Below are 21,745 nucleotides of genomic sequence, written 5' to 3' on the forward strand. Positions count from 1 at the left end.
TGAGGCTGACCTTGGGCGCATGCATATTCTGGTTTGAGGTTAAGGTGGAGGAGCGTGCTGTGTGCACTTCTGTCTCATCTTGAATTTCACAAAGCAGTTCTTTCTGCAGGACCTGCCCAACACGGGCTGTGTGGCCTGAGCAGATGATCCGCATTATCCACAGATAAGTGCAAAACTTGGTTCTGATTCAGGGTCGAGACTAGGCACAGTTAGCGTAGGGCTCCCAGTCTTGTGTAGTAAATAGGAGACCAAAGAAATGCAATCAATCAGCCACTTCAAAGAACTTGTCCTGTGGTCAGCAGCCGTAGATGGCACTTCATTTACAGTTAGGAATGTTCAAGTAAACACGTGTCAGGATCAGCTCAAATCAGCTGTACAAAAGTTTGCTCTTGCCCAGGGCAGCCCACCCACCCAGAAATGCCATTCTTGCTGTGCACGAAGGGTGCCAAATGTTCTCATTCCTTCCAGCTGTCCCTGCTGACCTGACCACCTAGGAAGTACACTCCAGCAGTGTCTGCAAGCCCTCCCCTGCCAGTCAATGAAGAACGGATAGGTGCACTTTTAAACCAGAAGTTATATCCTGTGCCAGTCATACATCACTGGCCCTAGCAATCAGGATTGCGAGTTAGGGAAATTTAGACTAATAGCATAATGAAAGCTATAAAAACAACAACAACAACAACAAGTGTCACATGAATAAAAGTGAGTGGACACTTTATGTTAAAATAAAAAGCTTTTTAAAATTTAATCCTCAAAATTTCTTGTCTTTTTGACGATTGGGTGTTCACCCTTTTCTTCATATATTCCTGCACAACCTGAAGATCTCATTGATCTTAACTTGAACCCGCTGGGTTAGATCGTGCTCAACGAATCTGCATTAGACTGCGTGCCTGTGACTAAGTGGAAGTGCCATGAGGTGAGGGGTTTGGACTGTCTGAGGTCACTGTCAGCTCTTAAGCGTTCGTCAGTTCCTTGCTGCAGCTTCCTGGCTCACCTAAGGACTCTTCAGAGCAGCAAACGAGTGCCTTTGAAAATGCCGGACCGTTGAATACAGATGTCTTGTACTCTGGAAAGTGGTTTTATTGGGTCTCAAGAATACGTACATATCATGGCCAAAACATCAATACTACTGAGACAGATAGCAACTCGAAGCCCGTAACTTCGTTTATGGATAGCACATTGTTTTTACATTGCTGACAGTTAATACAAGAGTTTCAGTATATTTTATAGTAGGTATCACAAAATTAGGTATCACAAAATTACCATGTCAGAAAAGTAAATTTGATCTCTTATTGTACATCTAAAAAACCATCCCCATTGAAGTTTTGACAAATGAAGCTTTCTGTGTTTACAGAATAAACACTGAAGATTTTTTTTTTAATTCATATATCTATCAGGCAGTTTTATTTCCTTATACCAATTTTTAAAAACAATCATTTATTATGGGCCATGATTGGAGCTGGAGAGTGGAGGTGATAGTCTAGAGTAGAGGTTGGTAAACAGTGGCCTGCAGGATAAACCCATCTCAGCACCTGTTTTTGTAAAAATATTATGGGGACAATACCACACTCAGTCCTCATCTTGTCTGCGTCTGCTTTCACAGTGCAACACTGGAGTGGAGTAATTATGAAAAAGACTGTATGGTCCGTAGAGCCTAAACTATTTACTATCGAAAGATTTGCCTTTACAGAGGAAGGTTGCCGTCTCCTGGTCCGAGCAGAGCTGTCCAGTAGCACTCTGCCTTGGTGGGCATGCTCTTTCTGTGCCCGCACTGTCCGTCACGGTGGCCTCTGTCTGCCTGACTGTCGTGTACTTGAACTGTGGCTAATGAGATAGAGTGACTGACTTTTAAATTTTGTTTTAATTTTAATCTATATTTAAAATTAAATAGTCACATGTGGCTAGAGATTATTGGATAGTGCTGTCTAGAGATTTGAAGATAGGGGACAGGTGGTTACAGATTGATAAGTGTTTAGTAGTGAACTCGGTGGAATAGAAACTATATAACTCTTGTGATGACAAATGAATGGTTACACCTATCGGTCGGTCATAATGTTTTCAAAGTTCTCTGTGATTTCAGGTACCTCACATGTCCTGTTTTTTTCTCTGCAGTGAGGAAGAACTCCCCTATCACAATGCAGCTGTGGAACGGGTAAGGCCAGCTCTGCACTTACACTTATGGACGAATTGTGTTTGTCAGAAGAATAAAACCCACTGCCTTTATGACTTTGAGTGCCATATTAAATGTAAATGGGGAAGTCACTGTTAGAATTTGACCCTAAATATGTCACCATAAGAAAGGAGTGAAATTAATGGCGAAGTAATTTTAGGAGAGGTTTGTTGGGGCTTCTGCGAGGTACTCGAGGAATGGACAGGGAGCATTTCGGGAGAAGGCCTGCATTCGGGACAGGTGGTTCTCAGCCTAGGCGCGCTCCCGGGGCAGGGTCTCCAGAGAGCTGGGCTGCTGGGGACCCACTGCAGCCTGTGAGCCAGCCTTCCTGGGGGGAGCCTGGGCAGGTGATCTGTAAAAGCTTCACACGTGATCCTCTTGCCCCTGTGGCTAATAAAGTGCCCTTCTAGGCGGCTCTTTGGAACACAGCTGTTCATGAGGTTTTAATCAACTTTCCCACATGCAACAGCAACCAAGTTAGTTTGCTGTGGTCAAAGAAGGATGCTTGGAGAAGTCATAGATGGTAAACCTGTCACCTTTTTTGGTAACTCGTTTCCCACCTCTTCATTATAGTTGTCTGGGGAGCTGGTTCCACGGCTGGGTGTGCATGGGAACTGGGGACTGAAGGTTTTAAAGTTACTCAGGATCTCCCCCTGTCCCTTCTGGTTTTTTTTTTTTCCCCCTGTACTGAAAATGAATTGTAGAATGAGAAGGAGGCTATTGCTTGTGATTATCTCAGTTTGTTTATATTTGATGGGGAAGGAGGCTGAGTTTCAGATAATGGAGATAAAATTAGAACTGGAATTTTAAAAATCTTCTAGAAACTTTCTCAAATCAAATTTTCTTAAGATAAAAACTATAGCATAACTTGGAGATGTAAGCAAAATTGCCATTTTACATGTATAAAGACCCCTGTAGGTACCGTCTGCAGTTGAATTCTCTTGTAAATCCCTGATTTTCTGTGTCATCAACATTGACGTTTTGGCAAAAGAATTTCTTTTAGTAGTTGTATTACTGCGTAGTGCTGGACTAAGAGCTGCCTAGAATATTAGGATCAATTAAGACAAAGTTTCTGCCTCGGGCATGCTCGCTGTGCTCAGGGACTAGAGGTAGCTCAAGCGAGGCAGTATGTGAGAGGTTATCGGTGGCTCTCGGGAGCACAGTAGCAGTGAAATGAGATGGTAGCGCCGGGTGGGGAGGGCAGCTTCCCCGTGGCTAAGGAACGAACGACAAGGAAGTGACGACAGCAGTGAGCACTTTCTAAATTCTGCCTCTCATGAATTTCTACCCGTCCACTTTGAAATGGGAGCGTCAGGATTTGTTTGCATTCTCTGACCATTCTCTCTCTTGTGTAGCGCCCCGATTTCACTAATCCTTGGACCCCGCTGATATCACCCGGATATACCCACACCTCCCCTCGCCTCTCTTGCCTCTTCTGGGCCAATCCACAGCCCTCGTGAAAGCCAGCTTTCCGCCGCTGCAGCGCCCGCCCCTGCAGGGCTAAGTGCAACTAGGCAAAGACTCACTGCGATGCCCGCTGGTTTGCCTTTAGTTCGTGGCCGCCACCTCGAGCAGCAGCGCTGCGTGGAAATCCTGCCATCCCTCCCGAGTGAATGTCTGCTCCCGTGTTAACCGCTGCAACCTTTTCTTCTCTCCTCGACCTCCAGCACCTCCTTCTGCGTCCTCAGCTAATGTTCTTGTGTCTTATTTCTTCTAAGAATGGCAGCAGTCAGAAGAGCTTCCACAGGCTTCCATAGCCGCATCTACCCGCCTGTCGTCACCTGTGCCCAAAGCTCTACTTCCTGTGCGTGCGGACGCTGCTTGTTCAGGGTCGTCCTTCTCTCTCCTGAAGTCTTTTTCTCTCTACTTGACTGTTCTCAATCAGAGTAAAATCTATTCTTATTCCCATTTTGAAAAGAAGCAAACCGATCTTTTGACCCCACTTCCGCCTCAGCTACTGCCCGGGTTCCTTACAGCGTGCTCTGTCGCCCTAACTCGTGAAAGAGGTGCCTGTGTACTCTTTCCTGTTTCTTTCCTGCAATTCTTCCTTGGTCTCTACTTATCTCTAAGCTGTTACATTGGGTAGTCGATTCCCAGTCTTCCCCTCGATCTGCCCGCACCATTTGACCTGGTTGGTTCCTGTCTCATTCTTATACTTTCTCCATTCTTGGCCTTCAGAACTCTCCTCATCTTCTTCCCTCACCGGCTGCTCATCTTCAGTTTGTTCTGCATGTTCTTTGTTAGCTCCTTTGATCTCTATGCTTTGGGGTGTCCCATGGCCCAGGCCTTGAACTTCTCTTTCCCATCTATATTTCTTCCATGGTTATCTCATCGAGTCTTTTGCCATTAAATGCCAGCTGCGTGTTGATGACTTGGCTCCCTGAACCCCAGATTTGTGTATTTTTGTATATATATTCAATATCTAGACTTAGATGTCTGACTTAATGTATACACTTAGATGTCTAAGAAATGTTCAAACTGAGGTTTCCGTTATTCTCTTCAAATCCATTCTATTAATAGACTTCCCCATCTCAGTAAATGGGAATGCCACTCTTCTAGCTGTTCACTCTAAATGGGCTCCAATTATACGTGAAAACTTCTCAGTTACTTCTGACCTTCTTTCTTGCATACCCCATGTTTCTTCTATTAGCAGTCCTATGAACTCTGCCTTCAAAATGTATTCAAAATCCGATGACGCCTCTGCTTCTGCCACCTGGTCCACAGAAACCTCTCTTCCAGAGCCTCCAACTCCCTGCTCTGCTATTGACCCCTCTCCCCCGCCCCACCCCCGCACTCTTATCTGTCACCAAAAGAGCCAGAGTGATCCTGTTAAAATAAGTAAGATCATGTTGTTCCCTAATCGCAACATTATGGCAGCGCCTCATCTTATCCACAGTAAGAGGGAAAGCCCTTAGAATGACCTGCAAAGCCCTGCGTGACCTGGTTTCTGTTAAGTCTCTCATCTTATCCCCTGCCTTGTCTTGCTCACGGCACTGGCCCCCGCAGTGCTGCTTGGGCATGCCGCCCGCACTCCCTCTTCTGGGCCTTTGCCCTGGCCGCTTCCTTTCTTATGCTCTTCCCCCTGACAGTGACAAATCTCAGTTCCTTCATGTATTTACTGACATGTCACCTTCAGAAAAAGACCCTCTCTGGCCATCATATCTAAAATTGGGGACTGAGAGGTTATGAGTGCATTAGAACTAAATATGTTGGTTTAAAGACTGGCAGAGATGGTCCTTTTGAGCATTAAATGTCCTTTGTTTGAGAAATCAGAGAAGAGTCGGAAGGTTTAACAAAAGTTATCCATATTTGGCAAAATATAAATTTGGCAACTCAATATTGACTTCTCTCTCCATTGTCCAGAAAGTCCAACAGTCTGGGAACCAGTGTGATATAGAGGATTCAAGAAATGTGACAATGGAGAAAAGAAGAAATATGGGAAAAAAGCTAGTAGAGGGATGCTAACAAATTTTTTATTTGTTTTTCAAAGATATTTGCCTGTTCAATAAAAGGTCTGCTACATAGTGCAATCAAGCTTATAGTTAATTGGTTGTTTAAAGAGTTTAATATAATAGGAAGTCACTTAAAAAAGTGACCTACATGCACCTTAATGGCTTAACATGAGACACAATTTTAGATTGCTTTGCCAGTCTTTTACTGGGAGAGGAGCAGGATTCCGAGGCTGCTGACTGAGACTCCATTATGCCTTTCATACATAAACTGCACTCATATTGCATGGTCTGCCTTTTACAGTTTTGGTTTCTTTAAACTAGAATGAGGACTTAGACACATGCAAAGCCATATAAGGCTAGACATTTTCTAGTTTATCAAGATTTCCCCCAATTTTTCTGGTTTAAGTTTCGTTAATGTATTCTTCAGTGACTGCCAAACTCTGGCCATTTCTAGAAAACTAATAAAGTCTACATGTATGACTTCATTGAATAAAATCAATGGAATGATAGCCTTGCTGAAATCTACAAGTGTTTATTAATCTTTACAAAGCATACACTTGAAATACGCACTCATTGTCCTTTGGGAAGACTTGTGCACTAATGCACAGTCAAGTAATCATGGCTTTCATGCCAGGTTTGCCAGTGTATTATTTTACATAAGGCAGTTCTTTGTTTAAAACAAAGATAGTCGTAGGCAGTCCCTTGTAAGAGGATTAGTGTTGATATTTGCAAAGTGCTTTGGGTTCCCCCAAACAGGCATTTATAACAAATAAACAACAAATATCTTATTATGTTTACTCTGCAGAGAATAATATTAATAATGGATCATATTGTTTCTTTCAGCTTATTGATGTTTTTAATAAGGAGGAAAGGATATGTAAAAAAAAAAAAAAATACCATGGATTTTTATGGATTCAGCCATTCCTGTATGTGGCACAATATTTTGCATGGCTTACAAACTAATTGGAGCCCATTTATATCTTTCAGAACTATATTTTATTTTTGGTGGTTGGAAATCTTACTCAAAATACATGACCGATAAACTTTTTCGATGTTACTCTTGTCAAAACTGGACGCTTTCCTTCTTGTACTTCTTGTCCAATCCTGACCTCTGCTGGTGAGGTCTAGGTGTGCGTGGCTCTGGTCAACTTCACCCTTGGTCATGCACCCTAACACTCAAATAGGAGAGACCAAAAAAAGCAGCCGAAGACTTGAACTTAAAGTTCTAAGATGTCTTATTTTAGAGGAGAAGGCTAGTTAATATCCATCCATGCATTTTGTGTATGTTTAGGCTTTATGTGATTATTAGTCATGTTAATAGAGGGAGGAGCCTTGGACCAGATAGAAGTTAATGCTATGCACGATCAACAGTTGTTCTTTTTTCTTTCCTTTCCTTTTTTAAAATTAAATTTATTGGAGTAACATTGGTTAGTAAGATTATATAAGTTTCAAGTGTATACCGTTATATCATATCATCTGTATATTGCATTGCGTGCTCATCACCTAAAGTTTAGTCTCCTGTCACCATCTATTTGGCCCCTTTACCCTCTTTTCGACAGTCGTTAAGTACATGCTAGTCCTCCATAGAGTTAAAAATATAGTCTCGGCTCACTAAGGTTGAGAAGCAACAAAGAAGATATTGGTCCCAGTTTTAATCCTTACACTCCCTTGCCTCAGTAGGAGGGGCCAGTCCTTACTCAGGAGAGCTAGTAATTTAAAACAATCAAGTATCAGATGACACACTTCAAACGGAAGGTCAGTCCTTTCCTGAAAACAGTTCCTGGGAAGAAAAGTGCACAGCAACATACCGATTTGTAGTCAGTGCAGGTAATGGAGAGACAGAAAAGGGAGCATTGGATAGGGATTAAGACTACTGCGTCATTTTCCTTTTGATATGTGTTGTGCTGACTTTCTCAAGAAAGATTTTTCTTATACTAGGATCTCCCATATGATTTTAAAAATTGTAATAATGCACATATCTAAGGCCCAGATCTTAGTTCTCGAATACCATTCCCATGAAAAAGAGCCACTGTTTCTGAAAGAAATGGCTAGTGAAGGTCTACGTAGAAAAATCATAAAGTGAATCTGAATTATTTTGTGACAGAAAGGGTATGTCTCAAGGATCCACTTGAAGAGAGAGATCTTCAACCAAATAAGAGGCAGTTCCACCAAATTCGGGACCATTTTAGCTTCAGAAAGAATGATGATAAAGGACTATACTATTATAGATAGAATAATCCTTTGTACCATAGTGATATTAAAAGGTGTGGAGGAGCTAGAAAGGAAAAACATTTTAATAGAAAAATGTCACTTAATAATATAGAAGGAATCATAGAATTATAAAAAAAAAATACATCATTTTACCATCATCAGAATCAGAACTGATTCAGACAGGGATGTGGATGATAAGATCACTGAGTAGAGTTGTTAAGGAAAAGAGTGTCCACATCGTCTCAAAGTACACCACACAGATTACTTATTAGTTACACAAGGGGAGTTCTCTGTTAGTTAATGGAGAAACTGGACAAATACCACTTAACCACGGGGTCAGATGTTACATCATTGATAGTGGTACAAATCGGCATGATTTGTCTCGAGGTGTGATGCCATGGGAGGGACACAACATCACCTGCGTAACTGTCCTGCCAAAATGTGGAGAAATGATCGGACAGGTCCAGATAGTGTGGCTTGGACTCTTCAAATGTCAGTGTCATGCAAGACAGAAGAAGGCCAGGGGACTGTTCTAGAACAAAAGGAAAAAAGGAGATGGGCCAGTAGGCGCAGCGCTTGACCCATGATTAGATTCTGAGTTTCCCCGTCCAACCCAAAGACAAACAGCTATGAAGAACACTTTTACAGCAGGTGTGGAATTTTGGATATCGACCGTTTATTAGGTAATAATGAAGGTAGTAATAAACCAGTTTTGTTTTTTTCGGTGTGATAGTGGTACTCTGATTATGTTCAATAATATGATTTTATTCGTGGGTTGATACACACTCAAACTTTTTGGAGATGAAATGTTCGTGATGTCTGTGATTTTCTAACAGATCAGCCAAAGCACAAAACGTAAAAACAGAAACCACCCCCATATAAATAGATGAAATTAGGCAAAATGTAATAATTTGGTGGATTTGCTAAAGTACGTATAAGTATATGGCGTACTGTTCTTCCAGTTTTTCTGTGGGTTTGAAATATTTCAGAATAAAAATTAAGAAGTAAGATGTCTGTGTATAAAGGCAACACTTATTTTATATCATTTTTGGCAGCACGTTGAACAGTGTTAACAGCATGGTGGAATGATATCTTTTCTATCATTATGCTACATAAGAGATACTATTGTAATTCACTTCTGGTTACTTCTATATTATAATGATTGAACTGCTATCAAAACTATTTATGATTTTGGTGTGTCCATTTATATTCATTCTTCTCACCCCTTCTACCTCCAGAACCACAGAATGCTATTAATTGCTTCACAGTGTTGTATACTTGTCTTTACTCATGTAAATTATGTTTAACTTTAAAATGTTTATTTAACTTTTCTTATATACCAACAACCACAGTTTTAGGTGATGAAAGTAGAAGAGAGGAATATATGATATGGTTCCTGTACCCAGGAGTTCATACTTTAATATTAATAATATGACTTAAGCCAGCCAACATATAGGTGTTAGATGCTGTAACAATAATAATAATTCCCATTCTATAGAGAAGGAAACAAAGATACAGAAAGATTAAGTAACTTGCCCTAAATGAAACGATTAAGAAGCAGTGAGACTAAGATTTGAACCCAGAACAACTGGGTCCTTAGTCAACACCACGAAATGCTAAGCAAGCAGTTAATTTTGCTTGGGGTGTGAAGGCATTTGGAAAAGGTTCCAGACCTTTGAAATTTGTCTGGGTCTTGAGAAGATACATAGGATTTTGCCAAATGATGGTGAGGAAGAGCATCACAGGCAGATGAATAGCAAACATTGGTCAAAGAGACGTGAAGATGCATTGTGTTTTGGGAATGACAAATAATTCAATGCGGCTAAATCGTAAAAGTAGCAGGAAGTGAAACTGGAAGGTGAGTTAGGGGTATATTGTAAAGGGCCATCCATATAGAAGTTGGAACTTTGTTTGTAGATAATGGGTAGCCATTAAGGGATTTTTAACTGGGATGCATTTAAAAAAATTGTGATAGCAGTGTGGAGGATGAATTGAAGATAGTTGGGGCTACTCATAACGAGTTACTGATTCCATCTAGGAATTAGGATTGCCTAAACGAGGGCTGAGGGCATGATGGGAGCAAGAGACGTGGATGGGCCCAGCAGAGTGTACTTTGGATATGAGAAGGAAGATAAAATGAAAACTGAAAACAACTGAAGGTTCTAGTTGGATTGGCTTAGTGGGCAGTGATGCTGTTAATTTATGTTAGGGAAGAGAAGGAGAATAGCAGCATGGTTAGGGAGATGGTTTGGGATGTGTTGAGTTTGTTGAAACTTGTTTGAAATTCTAACTTGGCTGTTGTATTCTAGTTTGTGTTGGCGTTATTGAGTCCATGGCAAGATGATGTCCCTTATCCTGTTTTTCTAGAGCACTTAAGTTCACATTTGTCACATGTGTTTTCAGTTACTTCTTGTGTTAGAATAAGTTCTAAAATAGTCAACTGTAGCATGTTTGATGATAAAGTCTATTTTATCCATAAATTATAATAGATTCATAGTCAGGGAAAAAAGACATTAACATGCATTCAAGTCTCGGATAGATGAGCAGATGGTATCATGGAGTTAACATTTAAACTCGATTAAGCTACTGATAGATCATTTTTAAAATCTGTGGCCTGGGAGTTTTTCCCAAGGTGTCGCATTTTTGTTTTTTGCTAAAGGGGAAAGAACAGCATACTTAATGGTTCTTAAAATTGTGTGTGTGTGTGTGTTTTGTCTTCGCATGTGAGAATTTGTAGCATTTAAAATAATTTATACATATGATAAGCATTAGAATACCAAAGTGTGCCATTACAAAAAAGAATAACTACTTCTTAAAGTGATTAACTGTTAATTCATAGTCGTAAAAATGAAAGCTAGCGAGACCTAGGCTAGATCTCAGCAGGGCTGTTCATGGAAAAGTGTATATTGTTATACTCGTGAGTTGACTTGAATTATTTGATTCTTTCCTGTTGGTGGAGAAAAGGATTATGCATTCAAGAAGTCAAGGGAGGAAGTGCAGAAAAACGGGGAGAAACCTCCCCCCACCACCACCAAATTGCAGCTTAGATCAATCTTAATTTTTCATAGCTTGGCCTTCTCTGAAGTCACATTTAGCAAGAACATTAATTAGATTTCAGTGCCCTACTGAGTTTTAAAATTAAACATATTTCTGGAACCATCTGCAACATTTTATCACTAATAATATGCTGAAGAATATGCTTAGTCTTTTGAAAAATGGGACTGTAACAGAATATCTTTTGCTCACAAGTGATCATTTATTATGAAAAAACCCATCAAAATTTTTATATAAAGAGTTAAGAAGTAATTAAAAAGAGTTTTAAGAATATGCCTAAAAATAAAATTCTATAAAAATATTCTTATTGGTGAGAATCCTTTCCTAAATTAAGAGTTTTCTTTGAGATTTTACACCTCTTTTAAATCTAAAAAATATTGATGGTGGGCATATCATCTGCCTGTTTGAGGCTGGATTGAGGATAGTAAGGAGCGACTGCTTTCATCCAGAAAAGTGTTTGCCTCAGCTAGAGCAGGGACATGGTGGAGGCAAAAGGCATAAGATATGGGGCTCGGAGTGTAGGTCCTAAAGCTTTGAACTCCTCTTCAAACTTGAACTTACTGGATAGGGGAATTTGGGCAAGTCACTTAACCCCTTTTTACCTCTGTTTCCTTATCTGTAAAATAAGGATGTACATCATAGAGTTGTAGTGAGTATACATTTTGAGCATAAAATATATCCTCAGAAGAATTTTCTTTCCTATGTAGTCTTCTGTTTCCACTGCATTTTATTCGGATGCTTATTACACTTACAGAGGCCTCCAGAAAAGAAAATGCGGGAATTGAGGAGAATTGACAAATAGCAGAATGTCAGCTTACTTATAAGAACAAATTATGCTGGGTTTTGTTCTCATGAAAATGAAATCATTAATGAGAGGCCTCCTCTGTGCCCAGGACTGTTCCAGGCAGCGGGGAAATGCACACATCCCAGCCTTCCTGGATGGAGCGGAGTACTTAGGGGAGCATGTGGGTTAGGTGGGCAGCAGCCGTGGGTGTCCTGGTGTGAACCCCGGAAGGAGACAGACTTACTCACCTGGTCACGGGCAGAGGTCACCACAGACTTCTTGGCTGAGCAGGGTGTTTTTCTTGCCTGAAGGGATGGAGTACGAATGTGCTTTCTGAGAGTTGTCGGGCTCCCAAGAAAAGGGACCGAGGGCTGTATGCACAGTTCTTTTTCTAAATATGCTAGTCATGTAAGTCACTCTCCCACGTTAGGAGGGAGTGAGAGATTGGACAGCAGGTCCAGTTCCTTGAGAAGACAATATCCCTCTCCTGGCAACCAAAGAAGTGAGGAGGGAGCATTTTCTGTACCGTCCTCCCCGTTCCCCAGCTTTGCCCAAATCCCAAGGGAGTGTGACATACAAGATATGTTTTCAGCCTCATCTAATACTGACTTTTTTAGCCTCTTACAGTGCTGAATTATCTGCCTATGCTTCTTAGACTATTCTTTCCCACATTGCACTGGATCGAAAGCTTCGGTTCTTCACATGGGGCTCACGTCCTCTGACATCCTCGGTGGATTAGACTTCTCCCACCATGACCCTGCAGTCACCCTGTCTGTTCCTATGTCATAGCACGTGTCACCATGCTGTAATTGCTATGTCAGTTTTCCTGAGCAAATGGAGGACTTTCTTTTTAGGGCAGCAACCATTACTTATTTTTGTATAACTTTTCAATGACATAGTGCTAATTATATGTTAATCACTCCACAAATCAACGAATGCCCAATTCTCCTTTTTAAAAAAACCAACTCTGTCACTGAAAACATTTAGATGAAAGAATTCAGTAAAATGTGGAAAAAAGAGAATGGAATTTTGAAGTTGTGTTTTTGTTGCTTCATAAAAGACATTTCAAAATATTTTAAAATTTCCTTTTGGCTCAAATTTCAGTGATTAGTTTAAATGTGTTGGAAAATTTAAACAAGCCCTTTCTTTTTACCTATATATCTTAACTTTAGCTATGGAATGCTATTGATACAAAAATAAAAATATTGAACTTTTAAAAAGTTATATAGGATATTTGCTATCTAATATAGTGTATTCTTTTCCATAGTCCTTTTTTTAGCAGCATTTTCTTTGACATATTTTTGTAATTTGTAAATAACAAAGCCTTGATGAACAAACAGTAACAATGAATTTCAATTTTATTTTAGCAAAAGCACCTGGAAATCGAAAGAACTACTAAATGGTTGAAAATGCTAAAAGGATGGGAAAAATACAAGAACACTGAAAAGGTAATTAAAAATAATATTACTTCCTAATAAAACTACACAAGTTCAATGTAGATTTTCCTAGTAAAAGTTTCTCTTTATGAGTATTACTTTCATACTCTTTTTTTAAAAAAAACTTTGAGTGGAATGCCTCAAGTTTGGAGTCTTTGTGTTATAACAGAATGTCCAGCTTAAATCGGTTTCAAAAATTAAGAGGATGTATTGGGTGGTCCTGAGGTAGGATGGGTTTCAGCAGTGATTTAATTCAGCTGCTCAGTTCCATTGCCTGCGACTCAGTTTCAAACTTTCCACCTCTCTTTGCCTTCCGCAGTGTCAGCTTCATCTTGAAGTTGGCTTGTTTCCCTTTGGGATCAAAATCATTCCAGTGGTTCCAGGTTTCTTCTTCATGTATCACACTGCTCCTTGAAGCAGGAACAGTCTCATTTTCCAGAAGCTTCCAGCAAACCTCCCCTTAAATCTTTTTGCCCTACTTTGAGTTTGTGCTCAGTTTTAAATCAATTTAAAAAAAAAAATACACATGTATTAATATCACCACCAATCTCAAAAGTCTTCAAATATTGGTTAACTGTGAAGTTCGTGAAGTTCATAAACTGTGGAGGTTTTCCAAATTTTTTTCTTGAATGGTGTTACTGATATTGTCAGTAGCACCAAATGCTATCAGTTATCTTCCTAAAGAGACAGGCTTACTTCATTTATTTTCTCAAAAATGTTAAACACCCATATCTGAACAAGCATAGCTAGTCAGTCAGTCATTCTTTAAGGTGATAAGGTGTTCCATGGAAAAGGGGTTGGCTGAGATCATGATTCATACATAAATGCTTTTTCTCGACGCCAGTATTGTACTTGGGCACGCAGCAAAGTGCTCCATGCGTGTGTCCCCTGCCGTCACTCGGCATGCCAATGAGACATGCACTCGAGAGCTGAGAGTTTATAAAATTGAACCTCCTGCGTCATCTTAATCTGGTGTTTCAGACCGTGCGTGAAGAGTGCAGGGACCACCAGCACGGCACCGCCACCTCCGTGGTTTGCCTCCAGTGCCCACAGTTTTACGGCCATTGTTGTTCTGCTGTCCATGCAGAGGTCAACATAGTGAAAAAGGCAGCCAGCATCTTCGCAGTATCATGAGGACAGCTTTGACCTCATAGAACATGCTTTGAGAACTGCTGACATTTAAGCCTCAGTTTCCTCATCTATAAAATGTAGATAATCATACCCATTTCAAAGGGAGGAAGAGCAAATGGAGTAATGCACGTAAAGCCCTCAGTACGCACCTTGCGGATAATAAGCATTCAGTCAGTAAGTGTTAGCTGCTGCCATCGTTTTTTGAAGGAAGGTTGGACAATAAAAATATTTTAAGAAAGAAATCTTCCCATAATTCTACAGCAAAACACAACTGGATTAGCTGGTAGGATTTCTGTTTCCTCACACTTTTGTGTGTGTGTAATATTTTTTTCTTTTTTACATATAAATTGTATGGCAGCATTTGCCAATAAGAACTCCAGGGAAAGAAATCAGTTCATTAAATTCTAGTGTTATTACAGAGAAGGAGAATCGCCTAATGGCTAAACAACTGATGCTGGACCGACTCCTGGGTTCAGTCCCTAGCTCTGCCACTTTATTAGATGTGTGACCCGGGGGAAGGTATTTTACCTTTTTTTCTGGCTTTGTTTGCTCATCTGTAAAATAGGGATAATAATAGCATCTACCCCCCAGAGTTGTTTTGAGGATTAAATGTTAATTCATGTAAAGCACATAGAATAGTGCCTGACCCTAGTATTCCATCAGTAAATGTTGCTTTTTATTACATGAGGAAAGGGCTCTCTGGTTAAATACAAATGGGAAAACCAGAGCTAATAATAGCTAAGCAAGGTTTCTTTGCTACAGGGTTCCACAGAGTCTTTAACAGTATAACGTGTGGCGGGGATTTTTAAAAGGGGCCTTAAATTGCATGGAACTTATTTAACCGTGGAAATCTTTCTGTCACGGGGTATGTCACAGGACTAATGCTCTGTGAGCATCCTAAGTATCCTTATTTAAAGTCTGTTAGACTCTTATTTTATTTTCATCAGGAGTGAGTTCATTTTTTTGTTGCTAATCTTATTATCCGTATATGTTAGCATTAGATTGGAAGTCGAGATGTTTTAAAGGGGCAGCAGTTTAAAGTCGAACATTAGTGACACCTGTGCTCTCGTTTCTCATTTCGTTGTCTCTCAGACTGGCCTGCAGTTGACAACCACTTTATCTTCTGTCTTTGTGGAAAGATCGCTCGAGTGGTAATTACAGGGCAAATTTCAGTGCATCGCACCCACACTTCATCTCACATTCAGCCTAATAAAATATTTGTAGAGTTCTGTGGCTTTATGTTCCTGTCTAGTGTACACACATCTATGATAGCATGTAAGTCTCTGTGAAATGAGCCATTCTACTAGGCTGTTATTCTGCACAGCAACTCTGGCTAATGTAGCTCCCAGCAAGAGAGGTTTTAACAGAACCATTTCTTTGATGTATAATTTTAAAGCACTTTCCACAACTATAATGCTAGAATTATTGGATGATATAGGTGCTCCAATTTGGTGTGAAACAGAATGCACCTCACAAAAGAATTGTTGCTTTCAAACCTTACCTAGTTTTAAATTGCATTGAAGTGAAAAAGTAGCATGTATTTTTCTTGTCTCTTAAGAGGAGGTGGTATAAGTTTTCTCTCCACAGATTCCATACTTACCTAGTAGTAATACAAAGAAATTTCTAGAAATATCCTGAAATAAAAATATAGCTGTCATAAAGAATATTTGGATTTTTAGAGTATACAAGTTTTACTGAAAAAAAAAAAAGTTTCCATTAAGGCTGTTTGTCTTGTCTGTGTCCTCACAGTGACTGTCCTATGTACGGCGTATTGCATTTTTAAAATAGTCGATTAAATGAAGTTACCTCTGTTAAGTGGATGTGATTTAACTAGTCATGACGTAACTGTGCCTAAGCTGTGTCACAGCAGAGTGCCTACTACAGATACACATTTTTTTTTCTTGGTTAAATAACCGAATGGACCTTTTTTGGTTAAATAACTCATGGACTCATATTAACTATTTTACTGACAGGAAATGGAGGCATCACATTTAGAAATAAAATTTTAAAAGTCACACAGCTTAGTGACAAGCAAGAGATCCTATGTCTAGATTCCAGGGCTCGTTCACTGGACCGTCTTTTACCCTAGCCTTCCCTTTCGGTGTTTGTCAATAAAAGGCCAGAGGGAAATAGAATGCAGTTATAAGAGGCAGGAGGGCCTGTGGATGGTTTAAAACTTTCTTAGATCCAACTCGGGAGTCTCATGAATATTCGGAGGCAGAGATGAAGGAGCCAGTGGAACAGGGATACTTAAAGAAAATGGGAGGCGGTCAGGAGCATCAGCAATGCAGAGTGAACTTGTGTTTCACGGTGTGGCCTGGCATTGTGAAAGTCCCACAGAATTGAGCCGGACTCACTGGGCCGACTTGTTAGCTTACTGGTGGCCATGATGATGTGGACTGGCACAGTTACCACTGTTTCAGAATCACTCGGGTTGGAAAAAGGTATTGAAAGCATTAGGTCAGTTAATGGAACTCTTTTTTCTTTTAGTTGATGGATTTGTAAATGTATCTCTATGACTGAAATAGACTGCTGATTTCATTGGCAAGTGAACAAAGATACTGGAAATAAAAATAGATTTCAGGCAACCTTTTTAATTTTTTCTTAAATATTTTAAATGTCATATTCATAAAATTGTAACAGAATTTTAAAAGATGATACTTTTCAAATTGGAATATTTAAATATTGTTAAAATCCAACATGTTATAGTTCTATATCATGATTGTTGAGACCAGGGTCTCTGAATTCCTCTTCTTCCACAGTTTATTAGTTGTAGGCTTTGAGCTAGTGACTTAACCTTTCTGCATCTTGATTTTCTCATCCATGAAATGGAATATTGATAATAATACCTACCTTTTTAGGAATGTAATAATATTATAAGGAGTACATTGATCTAGAAACAGATTTGTGGGCTCCTATAATTAGAAAATGTTAACGTAATTGTTGTTATTAACATTGTCATTACTGTTTGGTTCATCATTATCTTCACCCTCATCTCGCCTTTGTTTCCCCTTCCTGCCGAACCCTGTGTATCCTTCAGTATTCGGTTCGTTGTCATCTTCTCAGAAAGAAATCTTCCCTAACTGTCGTTCAGAATTCACTTCTTCCTTCCACTATCATAGTATCTCTAATATGGTCTCAGGATGAGGGGCTCTGTCTTGGACCAACAAAAAGTGACCACCAGAGCGGATTCACTGCCCTTATCACCAACACCTTTATGGCTAAACTTTTTCCGGTTCTATCTTGGAACCTAACTGTCCCTTGATGTCACTCTGCATGTCTGGACAGTGCAGTGCCTGTCATTTTCCTTTTACTACCCTGGGCCGCCTCTGAGGTGTCTTGTCTCCATCAGGGCTTCACCCATCATGATAGCAGCTAGTGTGACTTTGTTTATTATGAAGGGTATTTGTTCACGCTATAAGTATCTGCTTATGTGCATATCTGCCCCCCATCCCCCCACGCTATGAGCACTGCAGAGCTTTTCATGTTTGTGACCATAGTACCCAGCAAGTGTTGGCTACAAAGCAGTCATTTCTAACTTTCTTTTTAGAGTGAATGAATGAATGATACTCGTTTATGAGTTGGGGCAACTAGTTATCACTTCCTACTGATAAATTCTGCTGCTTTGATACAGCAGTAATCTCTAGGAGGCAGTGTGATTGGCAGAAAGTAGGAATAAGAAGATGGCATTCTTTGACCTAAGCAACAGCCACTTCTCTGTACCTTCTTGGCTTCTCGAGTCATCGAAAATATGGCATACTACTTTGTTAATTGAAAGATTCTTAACAAATATAAACTAGACTACTGTTCTGGAGAATACTAAATTTATTATGATTGTGTGCTTTAATAAAATTCCTACTTTGTTCTACCAAATTTCCAAAATTTCTATGATAGTTGGAAATTTCCGAGGAAAGATATGTTACCATTGTAAGTTAGCCTGCCATGTAACATGTTGTACAAGTATTTGAAAAACAATAAGCATACCTTTTAATTTAGGGTGTCATAATTTAATTCTTTTTTTCTATATGTACCTTTGTGTACATGTTTCATTTCATTACCTCTGACAGATTGATTCCAGATTCATCCTTTTTATATTACTTTTAAGTTTTAGGTACAATTTTATTACTTTAATGCTTTCTGTTCTTGGATTTTCTTGATATTTTCTTGTTAGATGTATTTTTGTAAGTCTAATTGAACAGAACAGTGGATAATATATGCATCATGGTCTTGGAAAGATAGTCTTTGTTTTTTATAAAATGTAAAATTAATATCTTTTACTCACCGATAACACCTTATGTGTGGCTTTTGACAAGTCGTTCTACCTCTCTGTGATTCACTTCTCATGTCTATAAAATTGGCATAACATCTCATAGTTGTCGATATGATTAAATGAGATGAATGTCTGTTAGTACCCTAAAGCTGTTTTCTGCACACAGTAAATGCTCGGTGAAAGTTGATTCTAATTGTTAGCGTTGGGGATGATGATGACAATATCCATGTTCCTTTTCCAGCCTTTACCGTATGCGCCTGATTTTCCACTTTGGCCTCGGAGCAGCACTGGGGCCATAAATTTTTTACTTCTACCTGAAGTCTCTCTATTATTTCTTCTAGTTAATCATGGCAATTCGATGGGGGTTTTGCTTTTTCTAAATCTAAATTCAACTTTAGGATAAATAATGGACAGTAATTTATGTACAGTTATTGAATGCAGAATTGAATGAAAACAATAAAGTCATGTCAAAAGTCGTTTCAAGTGATAGAGTTTAATAGATACATGTCAGAGCTCTTGTTTTACTCATTGAAAGATGTCAGGTTGGTGGAGAGCCAGGTCCATCAAAGTAATCTGTGTGCCTGCCATCATATTCTACTTGACTATTAAAATTTCGCTTTGACATTTGCAGTAATTTCCACACTTTCTGATGTTCATAGCAGATGCTTACAGTGTAGCATCTTCACTCTAGTAATTTAAGAGATAATTTGAAGTTACTTTTAGAGGACGATATTCCTTTAAAAAGTACAGTTTATTATCATTTTGATGCGAATATAGAATTTAGGATAATAAATTACTAGCTTTTTTTACCACACCCAGTTTGCAAGTAATGGTGGTAAATGTTTAGTATGTGGGAAATGTTACAAATGGCAGAGTGTAGTGTGCACAAAGTCTTTCTCTGTATTCTTCCCATTAGAGCTACTGCTTGAGTTAAAACTTCTATGATTTTCATCACTATCTGCTGAAATTTTAAATTTGAGACATATTATGTTTATACCAAGAGAACAAAGCTGCAGTTGGGTGTGTAACTGTCTGACTGCGTCACCTTCGCAGTGGTCACTGCTTCATAGCGAAAGTTGCTCTGCAGTGTCTGCCACGCGTTTTAAGCCATACACTCAGTTTCTGAAGCTGCATCATGACTGAGTTACTAAAGCTTTAGTGTTAAAATATCTGAGTACTCTAGGAGTGGAAGATGAAGCTCTGCTTATTAGTCCATAGCTTGCCAACATTTCCGTTATTAGAACCTGCATCCTATTTTTCTTATCTGTACTACTTAAATATCTTAGTTTGATCGTAAGGTAATTAGTATACCTATCTTTACCTCACTTCTTAAGGTTTCTGCCATAATTCGTTTGATCACTTTCCTGTTCGGACATCTACTTTTAAGTTTTGAAGTTTTAGTGTTCACACTTTGTATTGACCATAATAGGTTTGTGTGTTATTTTGAGTAATTAGCTTTGAGGAAAAAGATATAATTATAAGAAATTGGAGAAATATATTGAGCCTTAAGATCCTTAGAGCTTTAGCAGTATACGTTCAGGTATCCAAAGAGTTGATGATACTAATGTGTTATGACTAATTTCATTCAAAAGTGATGGTATTCCTTCTTGATGGAGATTTATCACTATTTTTGTTTGATCAGATAGGATCAGTGTCATTAAAAAAGAGACGAAGGTTTTCTGAACAAACTATCAAGAATTGAAAACAGAGGAAAGGGGACGGGGGGGTGGGCGGAGAATGAGAAAAACAGCAGATAGTGGCTGGAATTAAGAGAGATAATGAGGCAGGAGCTTGCTGTGTCTGGAAAGCCCCAGAGAGAGGGTGGGGGAAAGAGAGTAGGGGTTAGCTTGCACTCTCGACACTTCATGAAGATGCTTTTGGCACAAGGTAACCTTTTGCTATTTGGAGCCTTTTAGGTATATGGATTAAAAGGGAAAAAAGTGCGCAACAGTTAATTATTCAACAGAGAATATGTTCACAACTTAAAAAGAGCACTGATTATACTTTCATGCCACTTAGGGAACACTTTTATAATGACATGAAAATACTATTGTACTGGGCATGCTTAACATTTTCTCTTGTTTATTTTACCCATTCTGCTCTGCGTGTATGTCTTCCCCATTAGGATCTGAAAAGCAGAGATGATTGGATCAACATGTGCCATATTAAAATGTATCAATTATCATGGATGCTTTGAAAATAAAAGAGTAACAACTGTTAGTTTGATTTAAGGGACTAGTCTAAGCTTTTGTCTTTGTAACTTCAAATCATGTTTCTTTTAATAAGTTTCATAGGAGAATCTACAAAGGGATCCCACTCCAGCTCCGCGGTGAGGTCTGGGCTCTGCTCCTTGAGATCCCTAAAATGAAAGAAGAAACAAGAGACCTTTACAGTGTGAGTACCTGAAGCCAACCTGTTATTTTGAAATTGAAAAGTAAAATCTATTTCTTTTAGCTGTCAAAGTGATATAAGATATTCATATCATTATTTGAAATTATATTAAAATGATATTATATTGGGTTTCATAGGCCTGTTTTCTGTTTTCTTTATTGTTTTGTTTATTGCAGCCTACTTCCTAAACTTCACACAAATACTTAAGTGAAAATGTTATTTTCTGTATCAATCAGTAAATATCAAGTGCTTCTCAAACACTTGAAGTGATCAATCAATGTTGTGACATATTCGTAAGAAAAATCAACTAAGACCTAACTGTAGCTGCTTGTTTGCAATGTAGTATTAATAAAGAGATTTACAGTGTCATTTTTAGAATTTATGGGAAAATAATAGCAGAATTCAGTTTATCCAACAACTGCCTGTATATGATTGACTGTTTTCTTCTAAGTATGAAAAAGAGGAATTTTCTTTGAAGATTTTTGGGGTATCTCTAGGTTTTATCATTTGTTAATAAAAAGTTAAATTGTGACTAAGAGATTAGTAACGTGTTCCTTAAATTAGCTAATGTATTAAATTTACTTCTTTGTCACTCAGCTATACCCCTTTTAAACTTTAATTTTATATTAACCTTTGAAAGGAGTAAGAAACATATCAAAAATCATTTTAAATACATTCCTCAGAAATGTATATAGATAGAATAAAATAGAATAAGTAGAATGTTTATAATTTAAACCCAATTTTAAATATAAAAGGACCTTTGGGATGCTCTTTTGATATTTTCTTTTTTCTCTCATATATGTAAGTAAAATTGCATCAGAATGAAAGGTAATAAATACTGCTTAA

At 38.8% G+C, this 21,745-nt stretch overlaps 1 protein-coding gene across 3 annotated transcripts in view; it reads left to right on the top strand.

Moving 5' to 3' along the window:
- The window catches only part of USP6NL (USP6 N-terminal like), a 137,719-nt gene that overhangs the window by 82,562 nt on the left and 33,412 nt on the right, over positions 1-21,745 (top strand). For all 3 annotated transcript variants that reach the window (XM_016133329.2, XM_016133326.2, XM_016133337.2), the window contains 3 exons: positions 2,113-2,152; positions 13,039-13,119; positions 20,795-20,902. In XM_016133329.2, coding sequence (XP_015988815.2) covers positions 2,113-2,152; positions 13,039-13,119; positions 20,795-20,902 — 229 coding nt within the window. The remainder of the gene's footprint in view (positions 1-2,112; positions 2,153-13,038; positions 13,120-20,794; positions 20,903-21,745) is intronic.

Source organism: Rousettus aegyptiacus, unplaced genomic scaffold (assembly GCF_014176215.1).
Source record: "Rousettus aegyptiacus isolate mRouAeg1 unplaced genomic scaffold, mRouAeg1.p scaffold_m13_p_10, whole genome shotgun sequence".
Lineage (NCBI taxonomy): Eukaryota > Metazoa > Chordata > Mammalia > Chiroptera > Pteropodidae > Rousettus > Rousettus aegyptiacus.